The 14927-nt window shown below is 53.6% G+C and overlaps 1 protein-coding gene across 1 annotated transcript; it reads left to right on the forward strand.

Moving 5' to 3' along the window:
- Window positions 1–321: 321 nt before the first annotated feature.
- NSMCE4A (NSE4 homolog A, SMC5-SMC6 complex component) lies at window positions 322–12149 on the forward strand. Its single transcript, XM_081158354.1, has 11 exons — window positions 322–665; window positions 979–1056; window positions 2913–3043; window positions 4554–4705; window positions 6719–6818; window positions 7552–7642; window positions 8749–8843; window positions 10094–10142; window positions 10842–10936; window positions 11035–11144; window positions 11986–12149. Exons 1-10 carry the CDS (start codon window positions 380–382, stop codon window positions 11116–11118), a joined length of 1161 nt encoding a protein of 386 aa, XP_081014480.1. The 5' UTR covers window positions 322–379; the 3' UTR covers window positions 11119–11144; window positions 11986–12149.
- Window positions 12150–14927: the final 2778 nt, after the last annotated feature.

A 14927-nucleotide genomic window follows, 5' to 3' on the forward strand; every position in this document is an offset into this window, starting at 1 on the left:
AGCGAACGGGGTGGAGGGCTTCGCGGGACCCGGGGTTCCTGCAGCGCCGCGGGGGGCCGCGGTGGCCCGGGCGCCGTGGGCCCTGCGCGCCCGGCCTCCGGCCACAGGCGGCGCTATGCTGAGCGGTTCCTGAGCCGCGCGCCGCTGTGGCCCCGGCGCTGTGGGCCCTGAGCGCGCGGCCTCCGGCCACAGGCGGCGCTGTGCTGAGCGGCTCCCGCGCCGCGCGCCGCGGGCCCTGCGTCTCCGACCTCCGGCCACAGGCGGCGCTGTGCTGAGAAGCTCCCGAGCCGCGCGCCGCGGGGACGGGCGCTCGCGCCGCGCGGGGTTTCAGTTTCTGGCGCGAACTTCCGCCGCCCGAAGTTGCGGGCGGCCCGGCGCGATGTCGGGGGACAGCAGCGGCCGGCGGCCCGAGGGCCGGGGCCGGGCCCGCGAGCCGCACCGGGAACGCACCCGCTCCCGCTCCCGCTCGCGCTCCCCGCTGTCGTCCCGCCGCGGCGCCGCGCCCGAGCGCAGGGAGGCCCCGGAGCGCCCGAGCCTGGAGGAGGGGGAGCCGTCGGACTCGGGGGACGAGATGGTGGACCCCGCGAGCCTGGAGGCGGAGACGGACCACGGCCTGTGCCGCCAGATCCGCCACCAGTACCGGGCGCTCATCAACTCGGTGCAGCGTAAGGCGGGCGGCGGGCGCGGCTCCGGGGCTCCCGCCCCCCCGGTCCCGGGGCCGCGCGACCTGGGCGGGGCGCGGGTCCCCTCGGGCGGGGCGGCGCCGGGAGGGACCCGCCGGGAGGGAGGCTGGACGCGGCCCCGCCCGGGCTCGGCGGCCCGTCCGCCGTGGGCCGGGACTCGCGTGGCCGGGAAGTTTGGGGGCAGCCTGTGGGCCCCTCGGAGGGGGACGCGGCGCCCCGTCGGGAAGGTGGGCCCCGGGGGTCGGGGGGGCCTGGCCCCGGGAGCGCGGTCCCGAGGCCCGTGTGTTGCGCGCAGAGAACCGGGAGGACATCCTGAACGCCAGCGACCGGCTGACGGAGGTGCTGGAGGAGGCCAACTCGCTCTTCAACGGAGGTGCGGGCGTCGGGGCGTCGGCGGGAGGGCGGGCGGCTCGCGGGCCCCTACCTGTGGCCCCTGCGTGGGGCCCCTACCTGTGGCCCGCACCTGAGGCCCGCACCTGTGGCCCCTGCGTGGGGCCCGCACCTGAGCCCCCTGCGTGGGGCCCGCACCTGAGCCCCCTGCGTGGGGCCCGCACCTGAGGCCCGCACCTGCGGCGGCGCTTTCCGGGTCGGGCGGCGACCCCGCGTTTGTGCGGCGCGGCCCGTGCGGGGCCCGCGGTCGCCTTCGCGCCGCCCGTTTCCCGCCGCTGCCGCGTGTCCGCCGTGTCCGCGGGGCCGCAGGAGCGGCGCCGGTTCTGCTCCCGGCCCGGCCCCAGCCCCCGGCTCCGGCTGTCGGTCCACCTGCGACCCGGCGCGGTGGCCGCGTCTCCACTCGGGGCGTGTGCGTGGCTGTGAGACAGACAGACAGACAGACAGACTGACAGATGCCAGCGCCCAGCTCTGGGCCGCGGGGCGAGGGCCTTTAAAATACGACCGTGGCGGAGGGAGAAGCGCCGCCGCCCGCAGCCCCGCCGTGGGCACGGTCACCGCCCGAGGACAGGCCCCCGACACCCTGGGGAGCGGGAAGGGGGGGACCCCGGGGCGCTGCCCCTCGGGAACCAGGACCACGGCCGGGACCCGCCTCCGTGCCCGCTGGTCAGACCAGCCCCTCGCGCTGCCCCTTTGCCCCCCAGGCCTGCACCCGGCGGGCCGCGAGGCTGCTGGCACCTTGTCCTGGGTCCAGGGGTCACCGCCCCTCAGCCGCGTCCCCTCTGCTCACTGGGTCCCCTCTTTTCGGCAGAATAGCCCCCTCAGCCGGCCCACGGGGTGGGTCAGCCACAGGAACTGTGGTCCTCGCTGGTGGACGTGAGGGTCTCAGTCTCAGCCCCGTGGAGCCCCAGCGGCCCCCAGGGCAGAGCTTGGCGCTTCCCGAGCCGAGGGGCAGGCCCGGGCCCGGGCCCCATCTCCCGCGTCTCGCTCAGGTCCCCTTTGCATTGAAATGCGACCAGAAAGTGACTTACAAAAGCAAAAGCTGGGGTCAGTGAGCTGCCAGCCTGAGGAGTGTCCACAAATTGGGTGATTCAAAGGTCACGGCCTTGAGGAGCGGGCCAGGCGGGCGTCTGTGTTTGAACCTGGCCGTGTGCATCTCGCGGGGGCTCCCAGGGCACCTTTCACGCTTCCTGTTCCCTGTAGGGTCCAAGGAACCCAGCCGCTCAGCCCTGCTGGCCCCTCAGGCAGACCCTCCCCTCATCGCCCAGCCTTCATCCGCCGTCCCCCGCCCATTCCCTTCTTGTCTCCTCTTATGTCTTTTCTCGCTCTAGCTTATCTTAAACCCCATGTCCTCTGTCCCATCCTTTTGGGTCATCCATCCTCAGAGGTCGCCTCCTGGCCGCCTGTGGGGTGGTGCCTCGGATGCCAGGTGAGGCTGGGAGCCTCCCAGTGCCCGCCCGGCTCTGACACTTTTCAGCTGAGGCTCCTTGACAACTGCCGATGGCCGGTCAACACACGGTGGGCGTGCAGTTACCCCAGCCCACGTGATGAGGGTGACCAGGCTGGTCATTGGAGTCCAGGGTCGAGCCCTGTGATAGGGATGGTGGGGTTCAGTCAAACCCTGGTTGTGAAGAGATCGTGGTTCAGTCCCCAGGAGTAGGAACGGGGGCAGCTGGCTTTCAGGGAGACTGCTCAGCTTCAAGTCCGGGTCCAGATTTTGGTGGGCTGGGTGGGGGGCCGCTGTATAGAGTGAGATAGGTACGTTTGAGATTTATATTTGGTCCAGTGGGAAATGCATGGGAAACACCTGTGGACAATGTGTTTTTCTTCTCTCTCGAACAGTGTCCCGAGCCAGAGAAGCGGTCCTGGACGCCCACTTTCTTGTTTTGGCTTCGGATTTGGGCAAAGAGAAAGCCAAGCAGCTGCGTTCTGATCTGAACTCGTTCGATATGTTAAGATACGTTGAAACTCTAGTAAGTTCAAAACTACAGACTTTAAAAAAATATTTGGTTTGTGTAATTACCGACTTTGCTTATATCCACATGCCAATAGCTTTCTCTTCAGTGTTCCTTTTGGGGGGTCTCAGATTTCTTCACAGACGCCTCACCAAACTGAATAGAGGACAGAAGAGCTGCGTGGTGGGCTCTGGGTCGGAGCTTAGAGCGGTTTTAAAATCACCAGGTTCCTGGGACTCTGGGTGCTGTGTTTAATGACAAGTGGTCGTGTTTTCTCCTCAGTCACCTATCAGCTCATTACGTGCTCTAGTTTATTCTTAGTGACCTGGGACCTTTGCCCAGGGGTGGCCAGAGCCCACACTGCAGATGGCAGGCTCAGCTGGAACGAGTCCAGTCTGGTGGACGGGCTGCTTGTAGTCTGTCTGAGGATATTTCAGAACCGTAGGAATGTGACTGGGGGTTTTTTTGGTGGTTTTTCCTGTTTTATTTTTCTTTGCCTCTTAATAAGTTTGAATGGTGGTTAACCTGGAATTTTGAAACTTTCCCTCCATCAATTAACCCCCAGACGCACAGTGAGACTGACCTTTCCTCTCAATCTGTTGTTTTTTCCTGGTTCTGCTCTGAGCCACCTCCCAACGTTTCTGCTGGGACGTTGACCTTCCCACTGGATGTCTGTCAAATATTATTAAGTGACTTAGTACCATGAGAGCTGACCAGATAAATTCATTATCATTTTGTAAAGGTATGAGGAGTTTGTTGCTTTTAAAACCTTAATTTTTTTTAAATTTGAATTTAACTTAAATTTTAAACCTTACATTTCTGTCCGTTTAAAACCCTTTTTATTTGAAGTATACAGCATTTTTTAAAGTGCACATGTACAGCTCAGTAAAGTGACCTGATGTTGGGTCATCTTTTTTAAGTTACTTTTACTTATCAGGATAAGCTCTGTACTTCAAACAACCTATCAGTAAATTCCAGAAGTCGTAAAGCGTTCCATCCAGAGCCCTAAGTCACTAGCTGCCTGGTGTCCGCGAGGGGAAGACTTTCCAGATTTGACACAGATACAGAGACGACAAAGAAGAGATGGGTGGATTTGACCAGACAGGAGTGGAAACATCCGCCTACCACTGGGCGGCGGTGGGCGGGGGCAGGAGACGGAGGGGGCAGGAGACGGAGGGGCTGACCGCAGCTCCCTGCCCGATTCCGAAGCTCTTTCCTTCACAGGGTTCAGCTCGCGGGGGCTTTGGCTATTGTTTCTGTGGGATGCTACCGTTTTAATTTGATAACGTCTAGACATTTTATAATCTTACATAATGTTATAACAGTGCACTTCCCTAAAGGCAAATTTAACGTAATGACTTTCTGTAAGATAGTCTGAGATAAGAGGATTGTTAGACTTCTGCCAACTCTTCCCAGGGGGGCAGTTTTCAGATGGACGGTCCTCTCCCTGGTCTAGGCCAGGTAGTTGGATGTGGTGAGTGACTGCTCGTGGCTGAACTGGGGTTTTTGTTTCCCTTCATTTTTGTAGCTGACACACATGGGTGTAAATCCGCTAGAAGCCGAAGAACTCGTCCGTGATGAAGACGGTCCTGATTTTGAATTCATAGTCTATGACTCCTGGAGGATATCGGGGAAAACAGCAGAAAACACCTTTAACAAAACCCACACATTCCATTTCCTGTAAGATTCTTTTAAAAATCCAACAGACCAGCCATTGTAAAACCTTAAATTGTTTTTGATTGTAGGGACAAGTTACCTGATACTGTAGACGTGACGGTCATGATGCCATTGTCTAGAGACAATAAACTGGTTTAAAACCCCATAAGATCTTGATGTGGGTGGAAACTCATCCTGTTTAATTGAAGCAGGAAGAGCTGAGGGCCAGAGCCTCCTGACGAGGGCGTGGGAGCCTTTGGGTGCCTGGTGTCATGTCTGGCTTTGTTTTACCACCTTTCAGCTCCTTGTGGTGCAGGCGGACCCTCTAAAGGGCCTCGCCGACTCTGACACTGTAAAGTGTGTTCATCACGCTTCCCAGCTGGGTGGCTACTAGCCTGTGTTTGAAGACTACTGAGCATTGTCATGTGAACTGCCCAGTTCATTTTTGGATGCAACTCTAGTTTTGAAAAGTTTCCTTTATACCCAAATGAAATTCGTTCCTGTCTTAATTTCCTAGCTTAGCCCTCTGGGGAAACTAAGCACAGCCTTTTAAAAAAATATATATGTTTTCATTGATTTCAGAGAGAGGAAGGGAGAGGGAGAGAGAGAGAAACATCAGTGATGAGAGTCATTGATCGGCTGCCTCCTGCTCAGCCCCGACTGGGGATCCAGCCTGCAACCCGGGCCTGTGCCCTGACCGGGAATCGAACCGCTATTTCCTGGATCCTAGGTCGACGCTCAGCCGCTGAGCCTCTCGGCCGGGCAGCACAGCTCTTCATGGTTCTTTTCTGAGTCAGCCTTCAAATATGCAGATCTTGTCCCCCAGTAGACACTTTCTCTAGGGTCACCACCCACGTTTTCTTCCATAAGGAGTGTAGCTCCTGGGCCTTTGTCTGTTCTCATTCACTCTCAGGACCTCTTGAGACTGGTGGTGTCTCAGGTAGAAGGCTTTGGGGATGAGTATGTACTAGGCCTGTGTTGTGGGGACAGGCGTGTTTTTAACAAGCCTTTGGGGAACTCAGGTGCCCAGAGCACTTTCTATATTATAGCATAAAGGTCAGACCTCTTTATCATAGGATAAAATCCAGGTCTTTGTTTTGCTGCTGAGCTCGGGTCTGTCACAAACCCTAGGGTGCAGGGCTGGCCCTCTGTGGTGTCACTGACACTTTGTTCATCACCTGGGTCGCCCAGCTTCCAGCTACAGTGAGTTACCTACAACTCTGTGCCCTGCACTTGCTCTTCCCTGGGCCTTTCCAACTGCTGAGGTTTGCTTACCCCGCAGGCCCCAACTTGGGAACCTCCAGCAACTCCTCCAGCAGAGCTGTGAGCACAGGGTCAGACTTCCCGACAGGTTTCAGGTTTCTCCTGCTCTGGGTGGGCGGCTCTGCCCGACGCTGTTGGAGCACCTGAGCAGTGCTCCAGTGCAGCACTGGGGGCTCTGCCAGGTTATGTTGAAGTCTGTGCACGAGGACACGTTTGTCTACACTATACCTAGATCTCTTCGGGTGTAGGGGCCACATGGGTCTAAAGTCTTGAGGCCTTGGCCTCTACATGGTACATCTATTGCTGTACCTTAAGCCTGCATTAGGCCCTTTTTGGGAGGTGGAGGAGTTCAGGTGGACTCCTGTTATCCTAAGATAGGTGTGTTCTGGAGTCGGGCTGTGAGCCTCCACCCTGGTTCTAAGGCTTTCAACAGCAGGAGCTGTTTGCCCCCTTCCCCACATGCCCACCCTTCCCGACCTCTGAAGTTGGCTGCAAAACAGACAGCAGCCATCTGCAAGAGGCTTGTTCCCTGATTGCTGCTCAGAGCAAAGCGTGGAGGTGTTTGAGGTGGTTTCCAAGGTCAGGTAAACTCCTGGGAGCTCGTTTAGAAACAAGGAAGCAGAAGGGGGTCAGAGGCCTGACAAGTCCAGTGTCGTGTCAGCTCGTGTGTCCTTAATGCCTGGTCTGAACTTGACCACGTGGGAGCTGCTTCGGTGAGTGAAGTTAGTGTGTTTAGAAAACAACCAAAACACATGAGCTCGTATTTTTCACTAGGTTGGGTTCAATACAAGGAGAATGCCCTGTGCCGAAGCCACGACCCGAACGTCCAAGGAGAATTTGTACCACAGAAAAGGAGCGGGAGATGCCTGTCCAGGTTTGTTTTTCTACGTCTTGCATTTTAAAAACACCTAAAATGAAAATGGCCAGATTGCATGCACATTCTATTGATGGCTATCTTTTCTAAGCTGTAGGGTCTAGAGTCACTTAAATAATCATTGTATTTAATTAAGCCTTTACATTTTTTTATTGGGTTGACTGTTTTAGTTTTAACTCATTTAAGTAATCATTTTATTTGAGCCTCTAAACTTTTTATTGAATTGACCACTTGTTTTAGTGTTAACTCATTTCTGTACTTCAGGTCAGTTCTCCTAAACCAGGGTTTCTCAACCTCAGCACTGCCAGCATTTGGGGCTGGATCATTCTTTGTTTTGAGGGTCTGTCTGATGCCCTGTAGGATGTTTAGCAGCATCCTTGGCCTCTTCCTGCTAGATGCCAGTAGCATCTTTCCTTCCCACTGCAGCTGTGACAGCCAAATACTGGCCGTGTCCCCGGGGCCCAGATCACTCGCAGTTGAGAACTGCTGTTATAAAGTACCCTTTGTATTTTGCTGTTATGTTCAACCTGAAAACTGTTGGTTTGGTAATGTTACTCCTCTATTGAAAAAGTTAATATAGAAATGCTACTGAAATGTTTTCTTTTCACAAAGTTTTAAGACGGGATAAACACTGCTGGCAACCCCCAGTGAAAGGCATTAGTGTGGATGGTAAGGGCAGAGGAGCCTGACAGGCAGGAGGCCAGGCGGCTTGCTGACGACTTTGTATTTTCAGTTAAAAAGAATGGAAGAATCTCAGCAGGAAGCCACAGAAAAGGAAGTAGAAAGAATCTTAGGATTGTTGCAAACATACTTTCGAGAAGATCGTAAGTATGACACCAAGTTCCAGATGGAGCGATCTGCATTCTTTAGACATGTCACTTTCAGGAGAAGCTGTTTTTATTCAGTGGCATTTTCAGTTACGTGTGATGCTCGAGTCATCTGATTCCTTTGGCCCACGTACTTAATGCGGCCTCTCCCCTTTAGAGCTCCCATGGGGGAAGGTTGGGGAAGTACCTTTTATTTTTAAACAATGGGGTGTTTTTTTGTTAAAAAAATAAACATCATGTAGAGGTGAGCAAAGTAAAAAGTACCTGTTCCACCTCTCCTCTCCCGAGGTAGCCGCCTGTAAAACGTGGTGGGAGGTTTTCAGATTATGTTTATGTCAGTCGTATAAATATGCACACGAGCAGTTAGGATTTTGTTTTTTGTTTTTCCCCCAAAGCTGATCGTAATACACACGTTCTGCACGTGACTTTTCCCTGTGGACGTTTTCCTTCCTGGTGCTTGTAGCTTCCCTCATTCTCTCAGCGGTTCCCATTGTGTGGCTGTGGCATAAATGCACTTACTAGTCCCTCTGCTAGCGGACGAGCGCGTTCCTAGTAGCACTTTACTCCCTTATAAACCTTGGAAGTGCAGGATCCGGCCTGACTGTGCACGTGAGCTGATATTTCTGTAGGAATCTGGCCTGATTGTTCACGTGAGCTGATATTTCTGATGGAATCTGGCCTGATTGTGCATGTGAGCTGATATTTCTGTAGGAATCTGGCCTGACTATGCACGTGAACTGATATTTCTGTAGGAATCTGGCCTGACTATGCACGTGAGCTGATATTTCTGTAGGTATCTGGCCTGATTTTGCACGTGAGCTGATATTTCTGTAGGAATCTGGCCTGATTGTTCACGTGAGCTGATATTTCTGATGGAATCTGGCCTGATTGTGCATGTGAGCTATTTCTGAAGGACAGCCTTTTGGTGGGGAGGTCGATGTCAGGTCCAGGGGCCATACCAGGTTTTAACAGATGTGCCAAGTGACCCTCAGAAGGGTCGCCACAGCAGGGTGCCCATCCCTTCCCGGGGCTGACGCTAGAGTATTGGCTTACTGCTGCATAACAGCTGTTTTCCTGAAGAACTGCTTCCCTCTTGTCCGTAGCTGACACTCCTATGTCCTTCTTTGACTTTGTGATCGACCCACGTTCTTTCCCTCGCACGGTGGAGAACATCTTTCACGTTTCCTTCATTGTGAGGGTAAGATTCATTCCTTCGGTTGTTTTTATGTGCTTTTAACGAGGTAACTAATAACAGTGGTAGATGGGAGCCAGCAGAGGTGTTGTACTAACCAGTATGGGTTAGACCAATTGTAGCAAAATACTAACTGACCTGGAAGCGGGAAAACTGGTTAAAACAAGAAACAAGTTCTAAGTTTGGGTGCTTGCTTTTCTGTTTAGAAATTATTTAGTGAAAGCCCTGGCCGGTTTGGCTCAGTTGTTAGAGCGTTGTCCATGGATTGAAGGGTCCCGGGTTCGATTCTGGCCAAGGGCACATACATGGGTTGTAGGCTTGATCCCCAGCCCTGGTCGGGGCACATTCGGGAGGCAACCAATCGATGTCTCTCTCTCCCCCCTCCACTCTCTGAAAAGCAATGGAAAAAATATCCTCAGGTGAGAATAGAAAAAAAAAATTATTTAGTGGAAGAATTGGGAAGACTCGAACACGGAACTGTAGCTTAGCTAACACTCTGGTGTCAGTGTTAAGTTCCCCAAATGTGATGTAGTCACGTCGTGTCAGGGAATGTCCTTCTGAAGCAGCGCACACCGGAGCGTTAGGGGAGGGGTCAGGTTGTCCATCACGCTCACAAAAGTTGGTAGTGACGGGTGGGCAGACGTAGGTTTACAGCTGTGAGTACTCGAAACCGCCTGTTCTCATACGTTGTTTGTCGTATTGTTTTCCATGCGAACGGCTGTAAGCCTCCTCTGCCTCCCTGCATAGGGAGGGCCAGTGTGGGCAACGCAAACCGTGAGGCTGAGTAAAGGATACGGAGGATCTTGTACCTCTTTATGTTTGAAATTGCTTCAAAGTAGGTAAAAAAAAAAGTGCTGTGGCAATGTGCTTTAGACTCTTCAGTCCCGTCAGGTTGCTTTCCTGCACACGTAAGAGGAACTTGATCTTAACCTGAGACAAGAATCTCGTATTGACCCATGTTTCCCCAGAACAATGAAGGCGTATCTGACTGTGGTAAATGACGGAAGTATGCGTAAGAAAGTGTGAATACGCAAAAGTACGTGTGCATCAGCTGAGGAGCAGGACAGTTTTGTTTCAGGTCCTCAGGGTGGAGCCTGTGGAGTGTAAGGAAAGGTGCTCAAGTCTTGCCCGTGGAATCGCCTCGTTATGTTTTCACTGTCTGAGATACAGACTTTCTAATGGAGTAATTTTTTATCCAATGGTTGTAGGTTTTGGATTTAAATTTTAGTCTTCTAAAACAATTTTTTGTGTTTTAGGATGGTTTTGCAAGAATAAAACTTGACCAAGACCGATTGCCAATAATAGGTAAATGATCCTATGTTCAGAAAAATTAGTTTTAGAGAAAAATATTTAGTACTAGAGTTTATGAAATGTATTTTACTAAACGTAAAAGTCTCATTTTAGATAACACACTTTTATGCTAGATCTTGCTCAACTAACTGAAAATACTGAAAACACAGCCATAGTTTAAAACTGATGGATTCCTGTGTCATTGATTCAACATCTGTTGTCAAGATTGACAAGAAATGATACAATTTCCCTCAAATTTTAATTTAGAGAGTTTGTAATTGCAGTTATTTTTGTAGTTTCCCTTTCTCTATTTCCCTGGTGTGCCAGTCCCTTCTCCCCGAGAGAACCTTTAATTCTTAGTCGGATAATGCCACACCCTCCTTCACGCTAAGATCTCCAGTAGGAAAGGAAGCACTTCCATTGCATTTGTACGTATCAGTTCACGGTGGACCCACTTGGGCTCAGCTCTGCGGCTGGTACGTGGGTATGAAGAGGTTTTCAAGCGGTGGGAGTGGGTCACTCGATTACTTTTTTTAATGGAAGCAGTGGACTCCCTGCTGCTGTAATAATATTACCGCTCAGCGATGCACAAAGCCTCATACGTATGTGATGCTCCAGTCCTCTCAGCACAGGTTTCATTCCCGTTGTTGGTCAGCTTCTGTTTAGATGACCTCTTCTGATTTGATAACCTTTGGAAACTTGTTTTTCACACAGAGCCTGTTAATATTAATGAGGAGAGTGAAGGCATTGACCACAACACCCAGATCAGGAATCAGGGGATTATAGCCCTGAGTTACCGTGACTGGGAGGTAAAGCTCCGCTCGGCACCCCAGGTGGTCCTGTCCCCGACCTCGGTGGCCCCTGGGTGCCTTGTCCTCGGTGCCCACGTGCTCTGTGTTTCCCGCAGGAGATCGTGAAGACCTTTGAGATCTCTGAGCCCGTGATCGTTTCTGGCCAGAGCCGGCAGAGCCTGAGTGCTGACGCCAGCTGAGGCGCCTTCTTGTGGGACGACTGCAGGTGATCGTTAAACTGCCCCTGGCCTCCGGACCACCCTGTTCTGTCACAGTCTGGGGAAGCTTGGGTCCTGCCTCCCTCTAGTGCCCCGTGGTTAGAGCTGTGTGCTGGTGACGAAGGCCAGCTGGCGGGACCTGGTGGGTGCCGGCAGCGGAGGCAGAGCGGGAGTTTGTTTTTGGTTTGGCTTTTTTAACCCCTAACAAGCTGGTCAGTGAGATGAGTGAATATTGAATCCTCCCATCAGTTTTGCTCAGTGTCCCGTTAGATTTGCTCACTTTGTGGGTACAAGGCAGCAAAGGAGGGTTCCCTGGGAAGGTGAGTAAGGGCCGTTTCTCAGACCTGAGCGGCTGTGAAGCGGTTCCCCACGTTCACGACGGGGACCGTTGCGGAGGGAAAGCTCGGTGAGGACCTGGCATTGTGCACTGCCCGCTGCTGCGGGCGTCAGGAGCTGGGCTCTGCTGGCTCTGCCCTTTGGAGCGTTGGGCTGGTCACTCTCTCGCTCAGCGTCACTTTCCTCAGCTCACTCAGCTATAAAATGCGGAGGGTTTTGAATTTGATAATTGCTAAGGTGGTCTGTTTTTCCCCCCCCAGCTCAAATTTTTTATGATTTTGAGTTAAAATTAGCCTTTTAGTACTTACTGTAAACTCTTTGTACGAGCCTCAGTCAATTGAGCTCCTTTTGTTCTGGGATGACTGCGGGGAGGGGAGTGTTGGCGCAGATGTAGTGTAAGGGTTAGCCTGGGCCCCACTTACTGAGGGGCTGGCTCTTGGGTTTCACTGATGCACGTTAAGTCAGCTTCTGATTTATAAACTGTTAACCAGCTGTTTCCCCTCCCTTTTTTAGGACTCAGGTGGAAAGTGAAATCCAAAAGGAAAGCAGCATGTATTGTATATATTGTATGATTGAACATTTTTAAAGACAGATTGTTTTTAGTAAAATGTAGCTTTTGATAGTTTATGAATTTGTCATGGTTGTCTTTGATTAAAGGAAATTCACTGCCATATTCACAATAATTGTAGTTACTCTTCATTTCCTGTTATCGGGAGGCTGTCCTGTCCTGACAGTTTGAGATAGGTTGTTAATGGCCTACACATTGTTGGGTTCTCTTTGTATCCTTTAGCTGTAAAGCTGGCTATCACGTCAACACGTTAGGTTGTACCATATGAGATAGTTTTTATAGTTAAAACATGGTCAAGTATCAGCAGTGTCACGTGGCTCAGCCTGTGATTTACACACAAGAAGCTCCTCCGTCCTTGGCCGCCAGAGGGAAGCCACACATCTGATCTCTGCTGGGCCTTGGGGTCTGCCCTTGGTGTTCTCGGTCCCTGGTGGGTTCCTTGTCCTCGGCTCTCTGCACCCCCCCCTTTCCTCCCCCCGCTCATGTCAGAGGTAGAGGTGTCTCTGGGAGGCTCTGGATTCTAGCTCCTCCTGCGCCCGCAGGTCCCCACCCGGCATCATCCCCACCCGGCATCATCCCCACTCCGCGTCATCCCCACCCGGCCTCATCCCCACTCCGCGTCATCCCCACCCGGCCTCATCCCCACCCGGCATCATCCCCACTCCGCGTCATCCCCACCCGGCCTCATCCCCACCCGGCCTCATCCCCACCCGGCCTCATCCCCACCCGGCCTCATCCCCACTCCGTGTCATCCCCACTCCGTGTCATCCCCACTCCGCGTCATCCCCACTCCGTGTCATCCCCACTCCGCGTCATCCCCACTCCGTGTCATCCCCACTCCGCGTCATCCCCACTCCGTGTCTGGTGCCTTCCCTTCAGCCATGCTCATCTCCACAAAGCTGTCGTGACCCCTAAGTTACTGTCCTATCTCCTCTTGAAGTGAGAACCGCTCCAGTCGGTAAACCGTGGCCATTGTCTCCTGCTTCCTGTCTGTCCTTCAGATTCCTCCCCCTTTAAAGCCACATGTCAGTTTCTCAGGGCTCCCCACCGCCTGCAGGGTTGAGACAGCTGAGCCCAGCGGAGCTCCAAGCCTCGCCCCGTCGGGCCCTCTGCCTACGCTGCCAGGCTCCAGACTCGAGCCGGCTCTTTGATTTGTGTTAAACGGCCTCGTTGAGATGAATTCACGTGCCGCACCGTTAACATGTAACATCAACAGTCTGTTCACGGGGGAGTCACCCCAGCGTCACCACAGTCCGGTGCAGGACATACTTGCCCCCCACCCACACCCATCAGCAGTCACCCGGCCTTCTCCCCACCCTGCTCACCCGACGGGAAGCCTACCAACTGCTGACCGGCTTCCCGTCTAGAAATGCCCCTTTTCTGTCTCCAAATAGTGGCCTGTGCTGGACGTTTCATGCTGTGATTTTTCAAGCACGTGTGTGGCCTGGGCTTCCTCGCTCCTTCGCTGGCTTTCTGCGTGTTTCAGACAGTCCTCGCTAAGAAACCTGCGTGGTTACTTTTTCCAAACCCAGGTGGAGAAGCCGGCACTTTGCATCCTGTACGTTCTGAAACTACCGTTTCCTAACCGTGTACATTTTCATTGTTTTTAAAAATCTGTGGGAGTTACCCAGATGGGCTGAGTAGGGGCCACTTGTTTTCAGCTTCTGAATCAGAAACACAGCTGATGGAAATTATTCTTGTAAAATCAAGTTTGTGTAGTACCCACAAAGCCCTTCCTCCCGCACCTGAGTTTGAGGAGCCCGTTCTTGCTCAGTCACCCTGCTTGTGCCCCTGGCCTTCTTTGCAAACCCTTCCCATGGGGTCCCCTGGGGCCAGGGTTGCGCCTGACTCGGCGGATGGTGCTGGCTGGGGGCGGGCGTTGGGTGCTGCAGGCAGGCCTGCTTTCCTCCCCACTGCCTGCCTGCCTGCCTGCGGACCCCCCGGGGCATTCCCAGGCCGCACCCTCACCACAGGGCTTGTTCTACAGAAGGACCTGCTCTGCTTTGTTTCTTCTGTGGTGTGATAGACGCTTCAGAGTTCAGGGGGAGATTGAAAAATGGCTGCAAACTTTTTTGAGAGGAAGAGTCTGTCTCCTCTCTGCGTGAAGTGGGGCAGCCTCGGGGACTCGTTCGAGCTCTAGAATATGGCAGGAGTGACGTTCTGGGTTCCTGAGGCCAGGCCGTAAGCAGCCTTGGGGGGCCTGACAGGCCTCGCAGAGCCCGAGTGAAACTACGTGGGGAGAGGGGAGGAAACGGCCAAGCTAAGCCCAGCCTCTAGCTGTTCCGGCCAAGGGCACGTAGGGGAAGCCGTCTTGGACCCTCCAGACCAGAGCAGCTGTCCCGAGTGTCCCCAAGTGGCTCCAGTGGTGCCCCATGGGGCAGAAACGTGCCCAGCTGAGCTCTGCCTGAATTCTTAATACAGAATTATGAGCTATAATAAAACGGTGGTTTTAAGTCTAAGTTTTGTGTTTATAGTTTACCCCCGTTTGATGCACTTAGAAACAAAATTAGGGCGTGGGATTTTCCTGCACTATGAAAGTACGCTAGCCTAAAAAAGAAATACAATCATCTAGGAAATTTTAACTTTATTTTCTAGTCGACTTTTCAGAAACGGTGGTACAGCCAGGAGCTCTCTTCCCAGTGGTTTTTCAACCTCACGCTCTCCTGTAGGCTTTTCCATCAGAACAGTCACTTCCATGGGTGCTTCCCGGCGAGGCTGGGCAATGGGGTAGGCCGTGACCCGCTCCAGGTCTCTCACTCCCTGGGGCCTCCCCCGAGCCTTCAGGAGGGGAGGCGGCTGGGCGGGGGGCTTCTGGGCCCCCGGCTTAGGGCGCCTTTGCTCCGCACGCTCCCGCCCCCGAGCCATGCGGTCTTGGTGTTTCTGCATC

Source organism: Miniopterus schreibersii, assembly GCF_964146895.1.
Source record: "Miniopterus schreibersii genome assembly, chromosome: 14".
In the NCBI taxonomy this organism is placed as follows: Eukaryota; Metazoa; Chordata; class Mammalia; order Chiroptera; family Miniopteridae; genus Miniopterus; species Miniopterus schreibersii.

What these genes read in the sequence shown, in the direction of transcription:
- NSMCE4A (XM_081158354.1), top strand. Translation starts at nt 380, where the DNA reads ATGTCGGGGGACAGCAGCGGCCGGCGGCCCGAGGGCCGGGGCCGGGCC. An exon ending in CAACTCGCTCTTCAACGGAG is followed by an intron (nt 1,057 to 2,912) that starts GTGCGGGCGTCG and finishes TCTCTCGAACAG; the next exon opens with TGTCCCGAGCCAGAGAAGCG. An exon ending in ACGTTTCCTTCATTGTGAGG is followed by an intron (nt 8,844 to 10,093) that starts GTAAGATTCATT and finishes TTTGTGTTTTAG; the next exon opens with GATGGTTTTGCAAGAATAAA.